At 31.7% G+C, this 25,083-nt stretch overlaps 2 protein-coding genes across 9 annotated transcripts in view; one reads left to right on the plus strand and one right to left on the minus strand.

The window, feature by feature from the left end:
• Window positions 1–18,399, minus strand: part of LOC134692786 (tyrosine-protein phosphatase non-receptor type 11-like) — a 41,586-nt gene extending 23,187 nt beyond the window's left edge. For 2 of the 4 annotated variants that reach the window (XM_063553320.1, XM_063553319.1), the window contains exon 1: window positions 8,768–8,953. In XM_063553320.1, the coding sequence (XP_063409390.1) occupies window positions 8,768–8,847 (80 nt within the window). In that variant the 5' untranslated portion in view covers window positions 8,848–8,953. Of the gene's footprint in view, window positions 1–3,578; window positions 3,711–8,767; window positions 8,954–18,291 lie in introns of those variants that run through there. The other 2 variants (XM_063553322.1, XM_063553321.1) reach the window with 2 other exon arrangements.
• Window positions 9,013–24,645, plus strand: LOC134692787 (uncharacterized). 5 transcript variants are annotated; one of them, XM_063553326.1, is made up of 3 exons: window positions 9,013–9,110; window positions 9,410–9,514; window positions 23,219–24,644. In XM_063553326.1, the coding sequence occupies exon 3, from the start codon at window positions 23,219–23,221 to the stop codon at window positions 24,296–24,298; it is 1,080 nt and encodes a 359-aa protein (XP_063409396.1). In that variant the 5' UTR covers window positions 9,013–9,110; window positions 9,410–9,514; the 3' UTR covers window positions 24,299–24,644. The 5 variants fall into 5 exon arrangements, with proteins under 5 accessions (XP_063409396.1, XP_063409394.1, XP_063409395.1 ...); XM_063553324.1 differs by having other exon boundaries at window positions 9,410–9,529; window positions 23,219–24,643; XM_063553325.1 differs by having other exon boundaries at window positions 9,068–9,123; window positions 9,410–9,529; window positions 23,219–24,643.
• The last annotated feature ends 438 nt before the right edge of the window (window positions 24,646–25,083 follow it).

Consider the following 25,083-nt stretch of genomic DNA (forward strand, 5'->3'; position numbering starts at 1 on the left):
CTTTTTGTCCATCTGATGAGTTAAACCTTTTTCAACAGATTTTTATAGTTCGTTCTTATGTTGTACTGTTATACCACTGTTGCAGGTTAGAGGAAGGGTTGAGATCCGGCTAACATGTTAAACCCCGCCACATTATTTATGTATATGCCGGTCACAAGTCAGGAGCCTGTAATTCAGTGGTTGTTGTTTGTTTATGTGTTACATATTTGTTTTTCGTTCATATTTTAATACAAATAAGGTACTTTTTACATTTTCATATCGGGGCCTTTTATAGTTGACTATGCGGTATGGGCTTTGCTCATTGTTGAAAGCTGTACAGTGACCTATAGCTGTTAATGTCTGTGTCATGTTGGTCTCTTGTGGATAGTTGTGTCATTGGCAATCATACCACATCTTCTAATTTAAAAAGAGATAGATCAAGCCACACATGCAAAAATTAGCGAAATAGAACAGCACAGACTGATATTGGACATACAAACAACGAAATATAAAGATAGATAAAGTACCTTGACACGTAAAACGAATATTGGACGAGGATAAGGACTGAGCAGTTGCTATAAGCATGTTTATCAACTCAATATACTGAGACAAATATCCCGAATGGAAAGAATATTTCTAATCAAGACGGACAACCACACATACCATAGAGGACGGAGTTGGTCTTTTTAGAAAAAAAATACCCATACCATAAGAAAAACGCATTGTCGGAATAATGGGCTGTCGGAGTATTGGGTTGTCGGAATAATGGGCTGTCGGAGTAATGGGCTGTCGGAATAGTGGGCTGTCGGAGTAATGGGCTGTCGGAATAATGGTTGTCGGACTAATGGGATGTCACCAATAACAAGAAATCAAGCAAATTCTATAATTAAAAATAATTCCAAGCTCAAATAATAGCCTGTTTCAAGTAATATCATTTTACTTTCAGTTTTCAACACTACAAAATGCACTTACACAGATACACATATATAGAAGTTTATATATATTATATATATATATATATATATATAAAGATAACAAAAAAATTAATGAACAAGAAACAGGAAACTGGAATTAATTAGAATTGTTTCACAAATTTATGAAACAATATTTAATTTGATTGCATATATTTTGTCAAATAAACTTTCTAAAGTTATGAACATGATGAAAGAGTACATTAGCACATTCTCTTTTTATAACTCTATACATGTAAATCATTTTTCATTATTTTAACCTGCTCCAAGTTTCTGAATAATAAAGGAAGTTCTTTTGTTAACTGCTTGTTTTGTTGAAAGAACCTTTTGTATATACTAAAATAACTATGTTGACTTATTATATGTACTACATGTATTATGTAATACCAGCCCCATGTGCTAAAAATAATGGCTTTGAAACAAAGCTTTTTATTTAAATATCATTTATTCATAATTTTTTATCTCAGGTACATCATATTTTAGAATATGGGATGTGGTACCGTATATGATAATTTCAATGAGAAAATTATCCACCAGAGACCAAATGAAATGGAAACTATAAGCAACTAAATGAAATGTCACTGTCAAGACTACTGGGTTCAACATATGGATTTTTATTTATCATTTTTCACTGGTTTCCCTATCAAGAAACCCTTTATAATGCTTCTATATTATACTAGATTCATGAATTAATTATTGAAAGTCTGGGATTTAGCAAAAAAGAAAATTCTTACAGAAAATATTATATAATAACATTTTTAGTTTCCCTTCATACTTGATGCATATTAAGGTCAGAACAGTTTCACAGTATTGTAGGTATCAAATATTAATCTTCAATATCCAGGAAATTATTGCAAGTCTATCCATAATGTTCTGTTCTGGTCCCTTGCACTTTCTGAGAGTTGATGTTAATATACAATCAAACTTTGTTGTATTTGAAACATAAATGCAAAGATCTGTGACTTCAGTTTGTGATTAAAATTGTGTCAGTGATCGATGGATCCAGAAATTTTCATAAGAGGAGGTGGAACTGGGGGATGGAGGCACTGACTGCATAAGAGGGGACCTGCTGTAAATAGTCAACCAATTTTTTCCCACAAAACTCTCCACCTTCTTAATCCACTTCTGGATGTCTTAAAGCTTCAATTACATGTACATGTATAAATCTGGGCTTTTTTTAAAATCATTTTCTATTTTTTAGGCTACTATCACTTTGACATTTAGTAACAAGTGTAAGCTTCAATGAAACTAGATTTCAATACATAAGACATAACTGCTAAGTTACTTTTCTTTTAAATTTCGGTGATTCACAAGAAATGTTCACACCCATAAATTGGTATCCCAATTATAGAATTAAACCCTTTAAATGGCATACAACATGTACCAAATCAACACTAAATTATCTCTCTGATAATATAAGAGTCCCCTGACTGTTTTTTTTTTTTTAAAGAACAGTCAGGGACCTCTTATATCAGAGACATATATAATTGTGTTCATGTGATTTTATAAACACTTGTAAACTCAAGTATATATAAATTTAGTTTTGAAGTGGTAGTATATATATATAGTCATAGATGGCAATAATATGAAAACCATCTTAGGTTTTTAATTTACCAGTGAAAATAACCTATTCTATTCCATGTCTGTATATATCTATATATAGATAAAAGTAGATTGATACAGAAGTTGTCTGGACAAACAGTCTCCTGACAAACAATAGTTTTAGATTGTGTTAAAACAGGAATAGAAAGTAACTTTGTTTTCAAAATTATTTTAATTATGTTATAATTAGCATGGTTAGGTTTAAATAGCAAATTCTAAATGAGCTAAACTTGAGAAAGACAATGGGGAATATGTGATCAAATAGACAACAATTAACAGACCAAAGAGCAGACAACAGTGGAAAGGCCACCAATGGGGAATATAACAAATAGACAACAACCAGACCAAAGAGCAGACAACAGTGGAAAGACCACCAATGGGGAATATGTCAAATAGACAACAACCAGACCAAAAAGCAGACAACAGTGGAAAGACCACCAATGGGTTTTCAATGCAGCGAGACAATCCTGCAACCAGAGACGGTCCTCAGCTGGCCCCTAAATAAAATTGTGTACTAGTTCAGTGAAAATGGATTTCACACAAAGCTCCAAAACATATAAATGAACCAAAATTAAATAACATGTATACAAGACTATACTTAGAAAGGCAATTATCATGATTATGTATATATTTTTTTTTTGTGAAATCAGAAAAAAAGACACTATATAAATATAATACATGCATATTTCATGTATTTTAACCAGAATTTCTTTCATGTAAATTGAATTTTTCCATGAATAGAAAGTTGATATGTAAAACCTTCTTGTAGGCCTATTAAATAAGGAATTCATGAGTATATGAAATTTCTTTAAATTTTTTAATGCAATAGTAACTTCAACACCATCATATCAATTCAAAATATGCAAATAGTTCGTAAAACCTGTCAAAAGGTAATGACCACCAACGAGGAAGTAAAAATAATAAAGTCAACAATACCATCGTCCACAGACATCATCCATCAAATTAAATATAAAAGACGATTCAAAACTACAAAATCTTATGAAATATATGTTATTAAATACCCACTTTTTTTGTTCCACCATCCTGGCTATCTTAGATGACCTGTTTGTGGACATTTTGAAGCAGGAAGTTATATTTGAACTAGACAATTTAAACCTAGATCATTTAAATATACAGTACTCTACTTGGGTGAGGTATCACAAAGGGTGATTTCAATCAGGAACTTTTAGTGTGTCAAATGTTCAACTTCAATATCAAAGAGCAACAATAAACATGATAAATACATAAATATGTCTAACATATTTTTTGTGCACTTTAATAATACACAAAATACATATAATTTACACACATGCATAGAATGATATATATATATATATATATATCTACATAAAAATAAGAAAATATTTTTTGAATATATCTGGGTATATACTAAACAGTATAGACATGGTAAATAGTCAAAACAAAAACCACTCATACAATTAGCCAATATGATTACAAGGTTCCGAGGGTCAAAAATAACCATGTCAGTATGTAGTTTGTCAGTACCATTGTGAATAATGATTTATTGTCACTCATTTTACTGATATTATCAATTTAGATTTTGATACTAAATGCATTTGTATACATTTACATACATGATATATATATACAGGTTCATGTAAATCAAAAGTTTTAACTGCATACATATCCAGAAATCAATTTGCTTATTTGAATATTATACTAAAGAAATCGGATACGGGTCATGGAAATTACATTAAAAGGATACAGAATTTTGAAAAAATGTCTGTTTTAATTTTAATTTAAGTGATAAACAGGTTGCTGAGGCAGAAAATGAATATACACAACAATATACACCATTTAAACGAAACATAATGACTGTTGTTGCAAAAATACAGGTTCCCAAGCTATTTTAAAAATGGAAGCGAGAGGCTTTTAACATTGCAGTGTTTTGAAACTCGAATTTCCAAAGAATAAGCAAGTCCAAACCTTGTATGTGTAGTCGTTGAACTCTTAAGGTTCCCACGTAAAATAAAATGTCACCATTTCAAGAAGAATAAACTCATGTAAGCATGAAAAATTCACTAAATTCGCGTTCATTGTTTTGATTTTGACCGCCTGACAACATTACGGAAATATCAAAGTGATTGTAAATAAGGACTCTGTGACAGGCAACTTATAATATCCGTGTTTCAAAGATTTTAATGTTATCAAGCCTATCAAGCCAGTTCAGTTCAAACTACTATCACGTGGTACAATTCTAATTTACATAAATGAATATTAATTAGCAAAACCACTACTAATTTCTGGCTATGAACCTCTTAAAAAATCTAATTCTAAAAGGAGTCAATTGTTCTAATTTGAATTTGTCCAAACAGATTGAGGTGAATATGGTGAGAAAATATGCTTTTAATGCCAGGATAAGAAAGTCCAAAAATAATCTCATCAGTGTATCCTCAGGGTGGGAACCATGGCTGAGAATAGACCTAATCTTCCTCAATTTGTGACAAAAAAACAGGTAGTGGATCAATTATATAAATAATATAACAAATTCACAAGGTGAGCAAGACATTTATCAACTTGTATGGAACCATCCACTCAACCTCCCCCCCCCAAAAAAAAATAATTTAATAAACTAAATACTATTTATACTAATACTTATATTTTTATTTTTATTTTATAATCAAACTAGGGAAAATTTAAAGCAAATCAACAGAATTTCTGACAGAACGTTTACAAAGTAAGACCTCTTGAGATTGTTCACGGTGTGTCAGTAATTCTACTGGCAGTATATTTATAATCTGTATTCATTATATAAATTAAAAAAAGGTAATTTACTTCCTGTTCCTTATCAGACTTATATCAATATAAGGTATATACTAATGTCAAAAGCTGATTTACTTAGGGCTGTAAATAAATATAAAATGTAGATAACAAAAAATTTCACCTGTATCATCATATAAATGTCAATACAAAGTAGCTGTTGTACAGGCAGGGGGTTTTGATATATTTTGTACATGTTTATTTGCAAGAATATCTTCCTTTTATACATTGGCATATATAACATACCCGTAGCCAGGGGCTTCGGGAGTTGGGACGAACCCCCCCTTGAAAACAAATAAGCACTGTTAAAGTCCATGTCAGTCGGGAGTGATTGGTAAATTTACCGATATCGGTAATTTTAGTGTGATCTGTAATTCTACAGAGGCTGGATCGGTATTTTTAACAATGTCAAGATCGCGCCTCTTTTCTTCCTCCAATAACAGTGATCATGTTCTGTTCAAGTTGTGACTGTTAAAGTCCAGTTTGTAAGTCCAACAAACCCCCCTTGTAAATTCCTGGCTACTGGCCTGCATAAATACTTGCAAATGTTATTAAAGTGATTAAAAACTCTGAATTCTAACTGTATGATTAATTAATGTCATTAATGCAAGATATATATGCATTTTCCCTAAAAAACCTGCCCTAAATGGACATGATGGATTTGGCATTGGAGGAATTTTTTTAAACCGACTTTTATTTTGCAGAAAACTAGAGGCTCTCAAGAGCCTGTGTCGCTCACCTGTTACTGTATTTACTGATGTCGGTCATCTTGGTTGGTAGGTGGGGTCATTATACACTTTTTTTAAATAGATTCCATAGTGATGATTGTGGCCACGTTTAGTTAAATATGGCCCATAGTTTTAGAAAAGAAGATTTTTGTACAGGTTACAAAAATGACGAAAATTTGTTCAAAATTGACTATAAAGGGCAATTAAGGGGTACTCTTACAATTTTTATCATGTTGACTTATTTGTAGATCCTACTTTGCTGAACAAAATTGCTGTTTACAGTTTATCTCTATCTATAATAGTATTCAAGATAATAACCAAAAACTGCAAAATTTCCTTAAAATTACCAATTTTAGGACAGCAACCCAATAACGAGTTGTCAGATTCATCTGATAATTTGCGAGGGGATAGATCTTATTCTGATGGACATTTAAATCTTGAAAGATTTGCCCTAAATGTCTTAGTTTTAAAGATATAAATCAAAAACTGCATTTTACCACTATGTTCTAATTTTAGCCATGTCGGCCATTTTGTTTGGTAGGCGGTGTCATCGGACACATTTTTCAAACTATATACCACAATGATAATTATTGCCAAGTTTGTTTTAATTTGGCCATGTAGTTTCAGAGAAGAAGATTTTTGTTCAAGTTACAAAAAATGACGAAAATTTGTTAAAAATTGACTATAAAGGGCAATAACTCCTTAAGGGGTTGACTGACAATTTTGGTCATGTTGACTTATTTGTAGGTTTTACTTTGCTGAACATTATTGCTGTTTACAGTTTATCTCTATCTATAATAGTATTCAAGATAATAACCAAAAACTGCAAAATTTCCTTAAAATAACCAATTCAGGGGCAGCAACCTAACAACGGGTTGTCCGATTCATCTGAAAATTCTAGGGCAGATAGATCTTGACCTGATTAACAATTTTACCCCATGTCAGATTTGCTCTAAATGTTTTGGTTTCAAAGATATAAGCCAAAATATACATTTTACCCCTGTGTTCTATTTTTAGCCATGGTGGCCATCTTGGTTGGATGGCCAGGTCACCGGACACATTTTTTAAACTAGATACCCCAAGGATGATTGTGGCCAAGTTTGGTAACATTTGGTGCAGTAGTTTCAGAGGAGAAGATTTTTGTAAAAGTTTACGGACGCCGGACGCCGGACGCAGGATGACGGACGCCAAGTGATGAGAAAAGCTCACTTGACCTTTCAGGTCAGGTGAGCTAAAAAATGAAATATAATAGGCTAATAACTTCCGAAATTTGTGAAAAACAGCATTGAGTTAATTTTGATGATGCATTTTCTTATAGATCTGCAGAAAATTTTAAGAGCAGGGCTAGCTAGTACTGTGTTGGGACTGGAACTAATTAAGTAAGTTACTTTCTTTTTTTAGAAGTTTTTCCTTATCATATGTCAATGATTGGTCCACTTAATGATAAGTAAACTTTTAATCTTCTTGTCAACAAGTGCAACCTAAAGGTTTGCTTCCCTCTTTAGGGGATTACCACTTGATATATCCACTTTTCTTGACCTAATTTGCTAATTAATAAGGCCAACAAATGGCAAATTACTATAATAAGAATGCCCCATACATATATAACATTTGTAATTGAAAACCAGCTTGTTTTCTTAAAACTGAACTAATGGTATTCCTTTGATTTGTACATGTTCCACAATGACAGCCAGACTTGATGACTGTACTGAGACAGCTGGTTATTGGTAATTCCTATATTTTCCCTTTGATCTTACTGCCTAATATTTTCGAGTATCAAGGTACTGGCTGTTTCACTAAAAAGAGTATGCAATACATTGTATGACGTCATAATTACTGATAAACAGAATATAATAGGTAGTCTCTTTTTTGATACTGACTATATCATGTGGAATATCTAAACTAGCCCTAACGGGCTAGTCTGGATATTCCACATGATATAGTCAGTATCAAAAATGAAACTACCTATTATTCTTTACATGTAACTTCATTTACTTTTATTGTCTCATTCATCTGCTTGCTTGTGTTTCACAACACTATCAAATAACTTAGCTATTGATGGCCAGGGTATTCATGGAAAAAGCAAAGTAACAAAAGTGAACCACCAGCCTCCAACAGGAAAACCAGAAATTCTTTAAAAAAAAGAACCGAGTTAAATCCCTCAATTAAAAGAGATATTATACTATAGGTAAGGATAACTGACAAAAAAGAAAACTCATACATCTTTTAAACACATATTATTGAATGATAAAAAGGAAAAACGATACTTAGAACTTTCAAACACCTAAATGAATAGTTTATAAAACAGAGAAACACATACATCTTTTAAACACTTAAAAGAATGATAAAACAGAGAAACACATACATGTACATTTGTTTTGTACATCTTTAAACACTTAAAAGAATGATAAAACAGAGAAACACATACCTCTTTTAAACACCTAAATGACTGATAGAACAGCTGAGAAACCCATACCTCTTTTAAACACCTTAAGGAATGATTTAACAGAGAAACCAAATGATAGCTTGAACCCTTTTTACATATTATCTTTTATTGCTGGGCTGGATATGTACATATTTAAAAAAGAAAAGTTAACTGTTTACAAGTAAAAGGTAAAGTTTTATGTAAAGTGTGAATGAGTCACTTGTCTAAACAATCAACAAAGTTGAACACTTGTGTTTTAAGAGTTATTACAACAGTCCTACCTTCTTTGTTGGATAATTCTTGATATCCGGCCTTTAGCTTCATCAGTAATCCTATCTACTACCATGCCACCGGCTGACATGTTAACACTGTCAACTTATAACAAACTTTAAGTTTTTAGAGATGTTGTTTTCCAGTAATCACGTTCATTTCCTTTGATTATTGATAAAGAGGAAACTTGCTTATAGCCAAACGACTTATTTCCCCTTTTGAAAAAAAATTGTATTTATAAAAATTTGTACACAAAGTTCCCTTGAAGTTTGATTGAATTGAAGATTATATGTTCAGTATACAGATAAAGGCACAAACCAGGCATGAAACATTTTATTTCCTGGTCTTTTCATGGTAAGAAAATCAGGTAACAATATATCAATGTTTGCATAGTCGTTAAATTCTCATTTTGATATCTTTCACTTTTACAGTTATAATATTGTAATTTCTTGTCATTTCTGTCCAGTATTTGAAAGAATTGTACATGTATCAATCAATTGTCAAACTTTTCAATTTCCACAATTTCCCCAAAAATCAAAACTTTTCTGCCTCAGACTCTTACATTACATGTAATACACGTCTATCCATTAAATGCACATCACACTAATATTCGGTACTTTTTCTTAACACTGAAGTTTAAATTTTAACAATAGGCAAACTGAAAGTAAGGATGGATGAATAAATAGATAAGTCCTGTTACACGGACGCACATGTGCCGTGGCCAATACACAACAGAATAAATTTAACGCAGTCAGCATGTAAGTAATTTCAAGGTAAGTTAGTATCTAAATGTATATGTAGATATATAATAATGTATGTAACAAAATCCAGGTAAGCTTTGTCAAATTGCATTAAATCCTTACAAGTTTTATCCAAATCTATGAACAACAACAAATCTAATTTCACAACTTGTAAAAAACAAAACCAAAAATCTTTTTAAAATACACATCTAAACTAATCACACAGGAAGTAAATGGATACATAAGTACATTGTACAATTTTATAAAATTACAGTTCAATAGGCTAGGACAATGTATATCAATCTAAGATGATTTAAATCTCTCAACTTCATGACTACATTACAATTTTACACCTCTTAATATGCAAGTCTATTATATCCAAAGTGTAAACTTGTTACCATTACAATTGGGTAGATGTCATTCTCATTGTTAGATGTGAAAAATGGATAAATAAGGAAACAAATGTTTCCAGCTTAAATCCCCCAAAAAAACTAACAGATACAAAATGTTGGAGTTATTTTTGTCAAAATAAGCACTAAAACATTGCAACTCAATAATTAAAACTCCTTGATTTCATGAGACTTTTAATTTAACCCCATAAATCAATTTTGTAAATAGAGAAAGTGAAACAAGAGCGAGCCATTTGGTGGACTGATTCAATTCACAAAATACTAATTTTTGTATAAGTAAAAAAAAAAAAAAATATAACTGACATATATAGACAAATATAATTGAGCATGCTCTCTATCTATTTATATTTATGTTTATACAGAATGTATCTAGTTATAAGACAATGGTCAGTCTTCAGAGGTCATATCAATGGTTATTTAGATGACATCAAGCAAAGTCTTAAATACACTTTAATAGCTGATACATACAATGTATCATTGGGTCTGTGCAAATCTTAACTGCTTTATATTTAAGACTTTTTTGTAATTTGGATATCCTTTTTAGTAGGTCAGTGGCAGATCCAGAAATTTCCATATAAGTGGGGGCCCACTGACTGCCTAAGAGGGGACCAGCTCCAGTCACACTTCAATGATTCTCTATATAAGCAACATTTTTTTCCCCAAAAAGGTGGAGGGCACCACCTAAATCCGCCTCTGTAGGTTATAAACTAAATATGAGAATTTTGAGTCAAATCAGTGAACATAAATTTGACAGCTTATGCTCCTTTTTAGATCCTTATATAATAAGTATATAAACCAGTACCTAACTATTCAATTACATGAAGGAATTATAAATTTTCTTGAAAGTATAGATCTAAGTTCCTCAAGTCCTTAAAAATGTGAATTTAAAAAAAACAACAATTCCATATGATAATAGTAGGTGCACAACTTTAGCATGTGCAAGATGTGAATAATCTTTCTGAGAAGTCTCAGGTTTAAAAACTGTATAAGAAGTTGAAAACAGCAGATGTTGAAAACTTGGACATTCTTTCATATTATTGCTTCAAGTTGACTAAGCTTGGAAAAAATAACAAAAAATTCCTAAAACAATTCAACAATAGCAGATCCACAAATTCAGTATTATACATGTATGTGCAACAGGCCCGTAGCCAGAAATTTCCAAGGAGGGGTTCGTTGGACTCATGAACTCCACTTTAACAGTCACAATTTGAACATACTGTTGACTTTAACAGTGCTTATTTGATTTAAAGGGGTGGGGTCGTCCAAACCCCCAGAACCCCCCTGGCTACGGGTATGTGCAATCTCTGTGTGAAGTTTGAGGGAAGTGGGAAGAGTTTGATCATCTTTCATAAATTTTGCTGATACAAACTATTTCTTTCAAAATAATTTAAACCTGTCATGCCTGTGCTTCAAGGAAGTAAATATGCATCAAATATATAAATATATATACAATTCAAATGTGTTCAAACTATAAAAGATAAAAAGATTTAAAAGATAAGCTTGCTATATTACAACTGATATTACAGAAAAATAATTGATTTTTTCTACCTAAAAGAAAAGTTTATACAGATTTAACCTTTGGAATTAACAATAAAGTGGGAAATTTATTTAGAAGGAAGTTTCTCACAGGGAAGACTACAAGCATGATAAGGTATACAAACTCAAATTTTATTGATTATTCTAAACCTATAGAATTTAAAAAGCAAGTACAATGTTTACATATATCTTTGTCAAAGATTGAAAGAAGGCAATCTATATCTTGGTAAACGACTCAATGATTAATTATCTATATATAAACCAAGGAAACACACATTAAAAAAAATGTTTCGACTTGTTGAGCCAAAATCTGCATCCACATGTACGTGATAAACGCCTTTAGAAAAACTGTACTTAATTTGTCAAACATTGAAATTGGTGGTTCTGATACTATTATTCACGATTGGAACCCCACAAATAATAATCAATCCACAGTTCTAAATTACACTGAAGTAAAATACAAAACATGTGCATAGTACATGTAGTATATATAAGGAAGTTGGTGTGTTAACTGATCCTGCCTTGGTAAAGCCTGTGAATATGATTTCGACAGCGAAACCCATATACAAGCTAAGTTATTCTACAATAATATGCAAAGTACATGCATTTAAAATAAAATAATATATTTACAATTAAATTTCAAGAAAGTGAAACATCATTTTAATAAATCATTTAATAATGATTTATTAAATAAATTTTCATTGTTCATTCTGTTTTCATTTAAGTGGGGCGAGTTGGCAGGAGTAAAATTAACTGGATTTAACTCTTTTCTCAAGTGGGACAATTTTTTTAAATTGTGGAGCAAGTTCACTAACCAGTTTGGGGCGATTTTTGTAAAAGTGGGGCGATTTGTGAGCAAAAGACTGACATCAATGATAGTGTCAATAACCATTGATTTTGTCTGATGATGTTGCTCTGCTAGGTTTAAGTGCATCCCCAACATTGAAGACTGATCATGAATATAAATAATGACTAAAATCTTGTCTTACATTGGGCCATAATAAATAATAGGTTTGTTTGCCCAAACGCTACCTACCCAGAAAAAAGCTGCCTACTCAAATTCTTTTATTGTCCTGATTTGAAGAAGTTTTTTTTTAATCAGATAGGCATGAAGACTAATTAACATCTGATACTTCAATTTCTTCTTTTGAAAAAAAAAAAAAGAAATTGCCTACCTACCTATCCACTGTCTCAACCTCTGGGTAGGGTTTGGGCAAACAAAAATATTTTTAAGTGTGGCCTTGTATAATATTACCATGATTACTGATCACATTTTCTGTTTAAAATTCATCTCAATCACTATCTTCTATAAGTGCTTTCTCAAATCAGAAAAGAGCAAATCAAAATTATTCAAGAGCAATACTCCTAAAATGTAGTCTGACAGATTTGATGTACATTGTAAAAGGACTGTCTGTACACTTTCAAAAATGTACATGTATATATATATATATGCCATCATTCTGTCTTTTTCCGCTTCGCTCAGATTTTCTCTGTCTGAAGCGGTTCATGTGATATTAATACATTGTAATATATACATGTATCCTGATTTGAACAGTCATTATTTAATTTATTTATCAAAGACAACAGCATCCATTTAATGTTTTTAAAATGCCAGACTGAACTGACAATAAAACATTCAAACTTACCATTTATTACCAAAATACTGTGACTTATTAATTATGTACATGTAGTGCACATCAATGTACATGAAATATGAAAGTGTAATAAATAATCTGTCCTTCAGACACTCCTTCTTTGGTAAAAACTTAGAAAACTGAAAAAAGAAGAAAGGGCAAAATCTGGTTGGGTTCATGACTAAGGAGTAATTAGGTGGTCATAAGTCAATGGTCTAGACTATACACATGTACATCATCATGTAGATATTTACAAATGTACTATTTTTCTTTATGCATCTATATACATTGTACATACAGGACATACAGGTCATTCATCAAACAAGGAAACATTAAAGGATCTCATCAACATTCACCTCTCAAGGTCAAAATACAATTTTTAGTCTTGTGCAGAAAAAAACGAAGTTAAATTTTTTTTTGTTTTATATAAATTTCGAAATTTCGAAAAACTGTCTATAGTTGTGTAAAGTCCACACCTTTTGTACAAATTACATATTTAAGGAAAAAAAGTGCTGACTATACATGTGTACATGCCCAAATACAGAATTGCCATTAAATTACCATTTTCAGCACAGCTTTCACAGCTGTAAATACATTAATTGTAAGTTAAAATCTGTTTTTGCCAGTTTAATAGTATAAAAGCCATGTGCACTTAAGTTCTCTTTATATACAAAGGGAGATAATTCAAATTTTAATTTGTGCAGTTATTTGAAGTCAGCAGGTCCTCCTGTCATCAATTCATGGCTGTGGAGTAATAGGCTGACACACGTATACAAGCTTTTATGACTGTTATCAGCTTATTACTGTGCCTTAAACAGATGAAACTTGAAACGAGAATTACAAAGATTTTAATTTTTAATTGTAAACAGTATATATATATATATATATACAACTCGTCTAAACATCAACCCAACAATGTTAGACCTGTAAATTTGCTATATATAGAAATAAGCAACAAATTATCAAAGAAGATAATATAAAGTATAAGACCATTATAATCATTATAATCCATTGCAATGCATTGTATCTTGCAGTTTTTAGACGATGTTGATCCTCATCCACACATTATTTTGAGGTTATTTCACAAAATACCTAGTAAGAAATTGAGGTGAAATTGGTAACAAGGCATAAATATTAACCAAGGGTAAAAAATTTAATCTTACATGTATATAACCACACACACACACACACACACATTACCCAATAAGTATGATAAACAGCTTTGCATGCCAATGCAAATGACAAGTTGATAAATATAGAATAAGTAAATTTACTTATCCATGTGAGCAAAATGAAAGTATTATGCCCTTCATGTACATGTACTACAAATAAATTGATTTATCTGAAAATTATATATTTATTACTTTTGATGACAGTTGAATGGTTCATCTGAAATCAGCCAATAGATTTAGTTATGCTTATTGGGTTGCAATTTTACACTTGAACTAGCGAACTATGTGAATCAATAGCTACTATCATGCAATTAGTATATATAATTGGAATAACTTAATTTAAATTTCAAAGATTTTTAAATAGAAATAATATCATTTCAATAACATACATGACATAGTCATGATACTACATGCAGATCTCATTTGAAATTTCAGTAAGATTGGAGTTTCTTAATTTGTTGGCTTTGATGTATATACTAATAGGCAAATTTACAAAAATGGACAATGTTTGAAGTATTAAGTTAATTCTGTAAATAGGAAAAAAGACCATCCATTAATTGATTGTTCGTAAATTTGCCTATTCTACCAAATTCGTTTTTCGCTAAAATATAAACAAAAATATCTGAGTATTTAACAAAAAAGGTTGTTTTTAATTAAAATTTCACAATATAAAGTTCTTTAAATAAACAATGTACATGTACAAATGTAGTAGACCTGTCCAGAAATGTGGTTTATGCACATACATGTATGTTGTAAATTAACAGAATGAAAAGCTATGGTCATGATGGTACATACATTGTAGTCCTGTACCTAAGGTTTTGTTTTATTTTTGTCAAAATTCTGTAAGATTTTATTTTGAGTTGTAAACTACATTGTATTTCATCCTATATACATGTACATGTATATATATGGACTCAGCTTCAAACGAAAAAATCAGAGGGGTTTGGTAAAATTTCAACTAGTCTGATTGTTTCTGATAAAAGGGGTCATTTGATTTCATCAGTGTTTTGGAAAGGAGATGTACAGCTAGCTATAACAGGGGCGGATCCAGGATTTCCAGTTAGGGGGGGCGCAAATTTTATTTTCGCCGAGCGGAGCGAGGCGAAAAACTTTTAGAGGTTTTTTTTAGGTAAAATTATTGAAATATTCTTCTAAAGGGGTGAAATGTAGATATCTCGAATTATTGTGTGTTAAAATTAGCGAGGAATTAAAGTTTCAAGCTGAAACCGCCTATAGATAGACGGGCGGACAGACGAACGCAAAGTGAGACGAGACAGATCACAATTGCTCACCTGACCAATATATTTTTCAAACGAAAAGTTCTACTTTTACCAGCGATTTTTAATTGTCTGTTTTCATTTTTTTGATTTTTCGGAGGTCGTGCCAGACTTTACTGTGTTCGCCACAAACAACTAAAATCAGAATGAAGTGCATTTACGTAGTTATATTTATTTTCTTGGGATCCCAAGCATGCAGTAATACGGTACAGAATTCGGCTAAATATTTAGGTTACAAGTGAGAAATAAATATAGACACAGAGATACAAATCAATAAACTAACCTTTCTCTTGAAACAGTATTTATATCTTTCATTACGGATATTATAAAAGAATCTCACCTGCCGACTGTTTTATTGACCGTGGCTTGATGAAATTGAGTAAGGGATGTTTTGAAACTTCGATTATATCAAACAAATTGATTATAAAAACCGCAAATACAATGTAACATTTGTTGCTAAACACCTATTATACATTGTCATCAAACGCAGCTCCGCGTTTTGAAATTATTTATAGAACTTTAATAAAGCGTAGGTCAGTTGATTAGTGATATTATCACGTTGATTCTGATTCTGTTAAACTGACTGTTTTATATACTTTGAATGTTAAAAAAGATTGAAACTGACTGTTTTATATACTTTGAATGTTAAAAAAGATTGAATGGTCTCTTCTGATACTTAAATATGTTGAAGTTAACCCATGTTTTGCAAATTTTAGGGGGGGGCGCACGCCCGCGCCTAAATCCGCCCCTGTATAAAATGAAATGATTAATCAATTATAGCCTCGGATGTAACAAATAAAGGAAGATATTCAACACTCAATCATTTTTAATAATTGTTTGATATGAAAAAAATGTTACCAGTCCTAGATCCATGCACAAGAAAGTGAAAATTTCATATCTTCTCTCAATTATAAAATGGTTAAGTAGTGCTATAAATGTGTCATTTCATACTGATAAGGCGACTGATAATAATATTTAACTGACAGATGTTTTAAACACAAAATTGTAAAACTTTGAAAGTTTTAGGATAATGCATAGGCACATTTGGGGTTGACCCTCCCCCTTTTTTCTAAATTTAAAAATAAATAAATTTGGAAACATTTTTTGATGTATCGATCCTGCCTTTCAAGATTTATTTGAAAACTTATTATTTTTATGTATGGTTTTTAAATTATTTTAATCTTGCAATTTATTGAAAAAAAATAATTTTGTAAAATAATCAAAATCACATATATATAATTATAATGAAAAAAAAGATACTTTGTTTGATTGGTATTGTGTATTTCATTTGTATCCCTTCTTGCAAATATTGTCACCTATAAATTGAGAGAGAAACCATGTGGTATCTGTGAACTAACATAATATAATTGATGTGACAGGTTAATTTGAAAATATGGTGTTTTCAAAGTGGTGCAGAAGATAAGTTCATTTTTTATTCAACATCCTTTTGATGCAAATTCTTGGGCTTAGTTCATAGACTGTTACCTGATAACAGCGCTTCTTTGTTTACATTTGATATAAGGTCATAAATAATGCCACAACTGAATCCCTAACAACAGAACCAATATGGGAAACATTATGGTTCTTCTGTTTCTTTTATCAACATGTTTGAATTTAACATGTTTATAAAAATAATAATACAGACTTCATGCCCATTCACAGGTAATGCTTGTCTAAATAATTATGACATCTTGAAAGGCTATTATATTTTTTTTCCTTGACGTCGAAGTGGGTTGGTCTTTTCACCACCACACACCACCGAACATCTGAAATACCACCAACCACTAAGAAAAACTTTGATATCATACAATAAAATGATAAAATAAATTAAATTACATATACTTTAATCAATTTTTCGATTTTTATGGGCATCATTTTTATGTTAAAATTGAAAATCAATATAAGGAAAAACCTCTCCGGATTACATTGTGTGTGTTATAAAATTCAAATATATTCATAATTAGTAATTAGTTCAAGTATCCTTTTATTATTATTGGTACAATTATTTTATAGCAGAGTTAGAAGAAAAAATGGAAAAAAGTATATTTGAGGTGTCCATGAGGGTCAGAGGAGTTCAAAAAGTGGGGGTTATAAGACTCTTCCTTTCTGTTTTCTGTAGATATTTGGACTTTTAATCTTCTTATTTGTTAAATTAATAACTTGAATATTATATTTAATTCACATTGATAATGATAAATGACAAAATAATAAACTTTTGGGGTGTTCGGTGGTGAAAAGACCTACCGCGTCGAAGTAAGGCGTCAAAGAAAAAAATTATAATAGCCTTTCAAGACGTCATAATTATTTGGACTAGGGTAATGCCTGCCTCATATTAAAATTGTAATAGACAGGTTTAAATGTGTTATCTTTAACTTATCAGTGCCAAACTGCTTCAGGTATAGAGAATGATATTTTGTGTGCAAAAGTCACTTGCAAATGTTTGCAGACAGTTTTTTTGTTTTTGTTTTGTTTTTTTGTGGCCTGATGAAGTAAACTTGACATGCTAGAAGGCAATAAATAAAAGAGCATACAAGATCCTTAAAGGGAGTATACAGGACATCCACATAACCTAGTCTCAAATGTTAAGAAATCAGCAAGTATAATTTGTTAAGAACCAAAGATCACTAAACAGAAAAAAAATGCCATATTTTTGTGTACTAAGTGCGTAATTACGACTAATTACTATGGTGCCAGCCTTCTGAAGGCTATTGGCATTTACAGAATTAATCAGCTAGCTATAAAATTGATTTCGGGAACTAACTGTACCTTCTGGAGGTCATTATTTGCCCCAAAGCACCAATTTTTTCAGTATTCTCTCCCAAATTTTTTTGGAGGTGTCCAGCGGAAGTGACTAAAGCCTCGCTCTGGTCCCGATCATAGTCCTCCACACGTTTTTTAAAATGTAGTATTAAACCGCGGGATCTTTTGAAATCATAAATAAATAACAATAAATAATATTAATTGGCATAATTGGCTACAATATAAGTTAACAAGCAGTTGAATGATGGATTCCCTTTATTATAATAATAAAAAAAACTACTTTCTTAATTGCATTTCTTGTAAATAAAAAACAATAGAATAGAATAGAATAGAATATTTTTATTTTCCAAATTAGGGCCCCAGGAGGGCATATGATACAGACAATATTATTATAAACATTAACATATGCAATACACACATAATAAAAGATATATAACAGTGTTATAAAAATAATAAAATAAAATAATATACCACAGAAAATACACTCAAAATAGTACTTAGCAATGTATTATTATTATTCAATGAATACTATGTTGAAATTGACTCAAGTGCACCCGGTAAGTGTATCTTCACTTTAAAAAGACAAACATGAGGCATTAGTAGTTTGTGCGGAGAAATGTCAATATAAAAAATGACTATGAGGTATACTGCAAATAACAAAGTATATTTAATAAAGGATATTTAATATGACTTATCTGCAGAAAGCACCAAGAGTCGGTGCTTAAAGGGGAGTCCCTACTTGTACTTTATGCAGATGATTCAAGCTCCTTAATTATTGAAAATATATTTTTAAAGCATATTTTTAAGATTATAGATTCTGTGTCCAGCCAGCAAAGATCATCAAGGGACGGTGCCAAAGAATTTGAAATTCTTCTTATGATCTGTGCATATGATCCATCACCAATGTAGGCTACATAGGCTTTTGCAAGTAATCTTATTCTCTTGCCTATGTGCTAAAAAAAATGCGACTCTTTTCAATTTGGCCTTTTCTCTATACTACAAGATGTGTCCTTGGGTCTCTAGTGGACACAAGTCTCATTGGAAATCATTACCCATCATGGCCATTTTTTTTGCAAAGCCCGGTAGTGGAGTCTTGTTTATAGATCTTTATATATCTCAAGCTTTCAGAACTTTATTGGTGTCTCTCGTTGATACGAGTGGGATATTGCAAAAAAAAAACCAATAAGATAGGGCAATGTCATCCTATAGCAAGAACTGTAGATGCAAACATCAGAGATATTGCAAAGATACCAGTTCGATTAAAAATTGCAACTGGCACATACATTCTCCAAACAAATAGAGCCGCCTTTAATCAAAACAAAATAGATGCTGTCTGTATGCTATGCAAATGTAGTGAAGAGACACTTGCTCATTTTCTGCTAGGCTGTACCCGGCTTGAATATATACGTAGAGATATTCTTGAAAAGATCACCAACACTTGTAGCTTGCTGTTTGCCAAATATAATCTGTCCGTAGAAATAGATCTTCTCACTGTCGTAGTGAATCCTTATGCCTATTGTATCACCTCGGCACATTTAGAGCTTACTAATGACATTAACATTCATTTAGAACCATTGTGTAGGCATCTTATATACAAATTGCACCATAAGCGATATGAATTACTGAACACTATTCCTAAGAAGAAGAATCGAAAAGGTGGCATTAAACATTAATCATTTCAATAGTGTTGTCAGATCACCTACGCAATATATATCTAAAATTCAATTTTAAATTATAAATTTTAGATTTTAAATCATACATATGTGTGGATAAAGAACTTTTATCAGTGTAAATAATTCTTATGGATCTACTGTAAATATTGGTGGAGGATATTCTGTATAACATTTATTATACACCGTACTCCGGGTACCAGGAGGTGTGCCTTAATTGGCAGAAGATATACAGATAGCTAGAATCGCTTTATTTACTGAGTATGTATGCTAGACGGGTGTTTCTCTGTAATACTTTTATCATATTGTGGATATGATAGCTTCAAAGTTATTGATATTGAACTTTGAACTTTGAACATTTGTTGTGGAATAACATTTGCATCGTACACCAACATCAAGTTATAATATAAGAAAATAAAGTGGCGGATGATATTAGAAATGAGGAATTACTGTTCTATACTGACAGCTTCTCAATAATAATTCCATACAGAGACTGTATGTTACTAAAGGAAGCTGGCCCCTATATTGTATTTTAGATCTCTACAATCATTTTTTAAAAAGGAGAGCGTCTTGTTAAACACAACTCTTAGTAAGCGTTTATCGATGATGCGTCATTATCACAGCAACAAACTCTGAGTTAATACTGGCTAGATTTACATTCATACTCATAGGCGGATCCAGGGGGTGGGTTACTTATATAGGGAATCACTGGAGCGCCCCCCCCCCTTTAGGTCAGTCAGAGCCCCCCCCCCTTTATGGAAAGTGCTAGATCCGCCACTGATACTAATTTGAACTGTTGAACAATTTGTTATGTTTTTTTGTTATTCATTGTATACTTATTTGAATGTATAGTTCGTCTCTCTATGTTTAATATAAAATATACCAGGTTTGATTAGTGTTTAGTATGACTATAAATTTTCACTACTTTTCTCGTACAATGAACAACAAAGTCATTTAATTTGTAAAAATATTTCTGTTCTCCATTACCGTATACAGTTATTTTCATTTGCATGTGTGTGTTGTTCTGTTTGGCACGGTTTCTTTCAAGGCTGGGATTGTTTTTTTCTGAAACTGTTTCATGCGCCCCTTGTTTTATTGGTTATTTCATAGATCAAATGTATTCGTTCAGTGAAAATTCATTTGTTAGTGTTAATATGTCTTTTGATTGAGTTAACCCATTTCAAATGATATGTTATAGTGTGTCTTTTTATCATGTTGTGGTGTTACACTATTTTTTTCAAGTAAGGGTGAAGGTTGGTACTTGTTAAAACGTTTAACCCGGCTGCATTTGTATGCACCTGTCCTAAGTCAGGAACTTGATGTTCAGTGGTTGTCGTTTGTTGAATTGTTTCATAAGTGTTCCTCTTTTTCATATAGTTAAGATCGTTCTGTTCGGCCCCGTTTGAATGGTTTACATTAGTCATTTTTGGGTCTCTTCATAGCTTGCTGTTCGGTGTGAGCCTAGGCTTTGTGTTTAAGACCGTACTTTGACCTATATTGGTTTACTTTTTCAAATTGTGACTTGGATGGAGAGTTGTCTCGTTGGGCACTCATATCACATCTTTTTTTTTATATCTATATATTTAAATTAGATGTATGTTTCATTATATACGTGATTCTGATTGGCTTCACTGCAATGTCGATAAAACCTATCATTTATGATGACATGAAGTCTCACAAAAAAGTACACCGGTAAATAAAATAAAAACGTTTGAAACAAAATGTACTTCGGTTAACGCTTTTACACCCCAATAAAGTTACAAAAAAGACGCATTCAATTCTTAAATACATCGGTATTTTAATTAAGTTGCTTTAATTAAAAGCTTTTAAAAATTATATATCGCCTTACCGATGAGGAAACCCACCACACTGCATATATAAATATCAAAATATCAAACTTAATCAAAATACAGCTAATCAAAAATCAAAGTTCAAACGGAAATAAAGGCTATCATATATATGCATAGTCCCATTTATTTTTATCCACGTTTACTGTTTTGCGAAGTTCTTCAAAAATCTGATAAACGTAGACGACTATTTAAACGATCATATACTATCTTTTCAAATCACATGATAAAAAATAAGTTCGTCAGTAGAAACGTATTATTATAGTATTTGTACTAAATCATATATATATATATATATATTAGGCCAGCGAGAAAATTACAGGTAATTCCTTCCACGTCATTTTGGCTATAAATAGATACAAGGTATTTCTGTGGGTATATATGTATATATATATAAATGTCATATGCCATTACTGGATACTGTCTGTGCTTTGGCCATTGTGAATACTCATAAAGGAAGAAAGGTAAGTTGCTCATGTTGATACAGTAACAAACACACAACAAACAATACTGTATAGGTAGCAAGATTAAATTGGTGAGGGTACCGAAATTACACCTATTTTGACAGACTTTTTCACCTACGTGTATGTATGACTAATATACACGATCCTACTTTGTATTTTATTTTGTATATAATACTAAGATGTATCTTTATTTACTGCAGAAGTACATGGGAACAGAACAAATTTGTATTGCCCTCCACCTTTTTTTCCTTCCAAAATCCGTTATTTTTTTCCGCTCTTTATCAATTTCAATTATTTATAAGTTTTACTCTAACACGAGAACATAAAACAGCTTTTGTAATAACGGATTTTGAGAAAATAAAAAGGGGGAGTTAAAAGAAATTTCCTGTCTCCAAGTAGCTATGATTTACTACTACATTTGTATATTGATCCACTAAATTATTTTTGAATCCATAGTATATCATAGATCTTCGAACAATGAGTTTGAACCAAACTCCACATGATCCATGATTCTGTATAGAAATATATTCAAATTGAATCGAATCGCTGAACTTCACATCCGTAAAAATCAAATGACTGATGTTTTGTTTTATTTCTCATGATATTTAGAACAATTTGACACAAGTTAAACAAAAGAGGAAAAATGGATGTCTGTAGCATAATGAATATTATTATAAGTTCATTTGTATAAAAGGACTGACGTCGCTTGACCACGTTTACATAGATTTTACATTACATTCATATATTCACCTCTTAATTAACTTTGATATCTTGCCTACTTTATTTTCCTAATTAAAATTATGTATGCATCATTTGGTCTCTGGTGGAAAATAGTCTCCTTCGCAAGGTCAGTCACGCCACATCTTTTTGATTTTATATTCACTGATACAACAAACATAGGTGTTTTTATGAGTTTAAAACCACAAACCAATTCAATTATATCTTTTTTCAGATGTATGTAACAGAAAAACACAGACAAGAATTGCAGAACCAAGGTTTCACTGTAATAGAAAATGTCGTCACTGAAAAACAATGTGACAAATGGATAGATGAATATAAAGTTTGGTTATCTCAATTTAAAGAGGAAGAATGGCCATTCACCGCTCATTCACTGCTTCAAAGATACAATACTGGCAACTTTGAAACCACGTGGAAAGCTCGATTGGCAACAAAGAAAGTATTCAGCGAATTATGGCACACAGAAAAACTTCTGTCAAGTGTTGACGCCATTGCTATTGGACGACCACCTGAAACAAGCGACGAAGACTTTGCACGCCCGGGCCAACACTGGCTGCATTGTGACCAGGATGCACAGAGAAAAGGTCTTCATGCTTACCAAGGCGGCCTGTACTTGGAGGCTGCCGCTGAAGATGATTGGACTTTCCATGTGTTAAAAGGTTCACATAAATTTATCGGGGAGTTTTATAACGAAAATAAAAAGGCGGCTTTCAGAAGTAGTTTGAACAAATATTATCACATGAAAGATGAAAATATTGAGTGGTTTGAATCAAAAGGTTGCAAACAGGCGAGAGTAGCAGCTCCTAAAGGGGGAATGGTATTATGGGACTCAAGATTAATTCATGCGAATGTTAGGCCTGTTGAAGGCCGTAATAATCCTGAGCGATGGCGTTTTGTTGTACTGTCTTGCATGGGTCCTGCAATTTGGGCGTCGAAAAAAGACATTGAATCGAAAAAAGACGCTTACAATTCGGTCGCTATGACAACACATTGGCCCTGCCAAGGAGTCAATATGATGAAGTCACAAATCCCATCGTTTTGTCGGAGTGATGTTACTATGCCAACAGAACAGTGTGAAACTGCAAAATCAAAAACAGTAAAGGAACTATGTGGTGTCATTTCATATAATTTTAAGGACGAAAAAAGTAACGGACCTAACTGGACACCGGAATGGGGAGAAGAATTAAATGTTCCGAATGACAAAATGGTTAATTCTAAATTCCAATTGAACAGGACGTACGTGGCTGTATTGGTTTTATCATTGGTTGTAGTATTTATTGCTTATCAGTTTTAATTCAAACTTATTACTAGTAAGTGCGGAATTCATTTGACAAAAGATAAAATAAAAACATTCGCATTATTAACCACATGAAAGCAGATGAAAATTAAACAAATGATTTATGTCAATAATAGCGCTGCATATATTCGAAATATTATTATACTAAATGAAAAACTCACACGTTACAATAACACGAATTTGATTAAATTTGGTAAAGTATCTTTGTTATGCATTAATTATTATATAATTTATTTATTAATATGTAATTCGTTTGATCTTGACAGTTTTTTATTTCTTAATTTATTTGTTATCAATGTTATATTATAATGATTTAACCAGGTGTTTCGATGTTTACATACTATTTTGTTTAAATTATAATAAAAAAAAATTAATGAAATAATGGTAAATAATAGTAATTATGCCTTTCATCCCATCCCTGTGGTCCACTCTTTGCCTATATACGAACGTCTGTCTGTCCTAAACACTTTTCATGGAAACTCAGCTGCTTGATATATGCACATGCATGCGTTCTATAATGAAAGTGTATTTAACTTCCAAATCAATGTCCGTGTGTATTTTTTGTTACTGTTTGGACATGTTGGATATTATTTACTGTTGTGATCTTATGCCAATTCTATAAATTACGAGAACGTATTAGTGACATTTCAACATGTGCCATCATCCTGCAGGTCCACTTTTCGCACCCTCTCACTTATTTTGTGTATTCACGAAAAAAAGTAAGTATTCACAGGGTTGCCTTCAATATCGTATCAATTACATATAGGACTACGTATATTTCT

This window comes from Mytilus trossulus, chromosome 12, assembly GCF_036588685.1.
Source record: "Mytilus trossulus isolate FHL-02 chromosome 12, PNRI_Mtr1.1.1.hap1, whole genome shotgun sequence".
NCBI classification, from domain to species: domain Eukaryota; kingdom Metazoa; phylum Mollusca; class Bivalvia; order Mytilida; family Mytilidae; genus Mytilus; species Mytilus trossulus.

Coding starts and splice junctions, on each gene's coding strand:
- LOC134692787 (XM_063553323.1), top strand. CDS start 22,207: ATGCCATTACTGGATACTGTCTGTGCTTTGGCCATTGTGAATACTCAT. Junction 22,267..23,218: donor ATACTCATAAAGGAAGAAAG/GTAAGTTGCTCA, acceptor ATCTTTTTTCAG/ATGTATGTAACAGAAAAACA.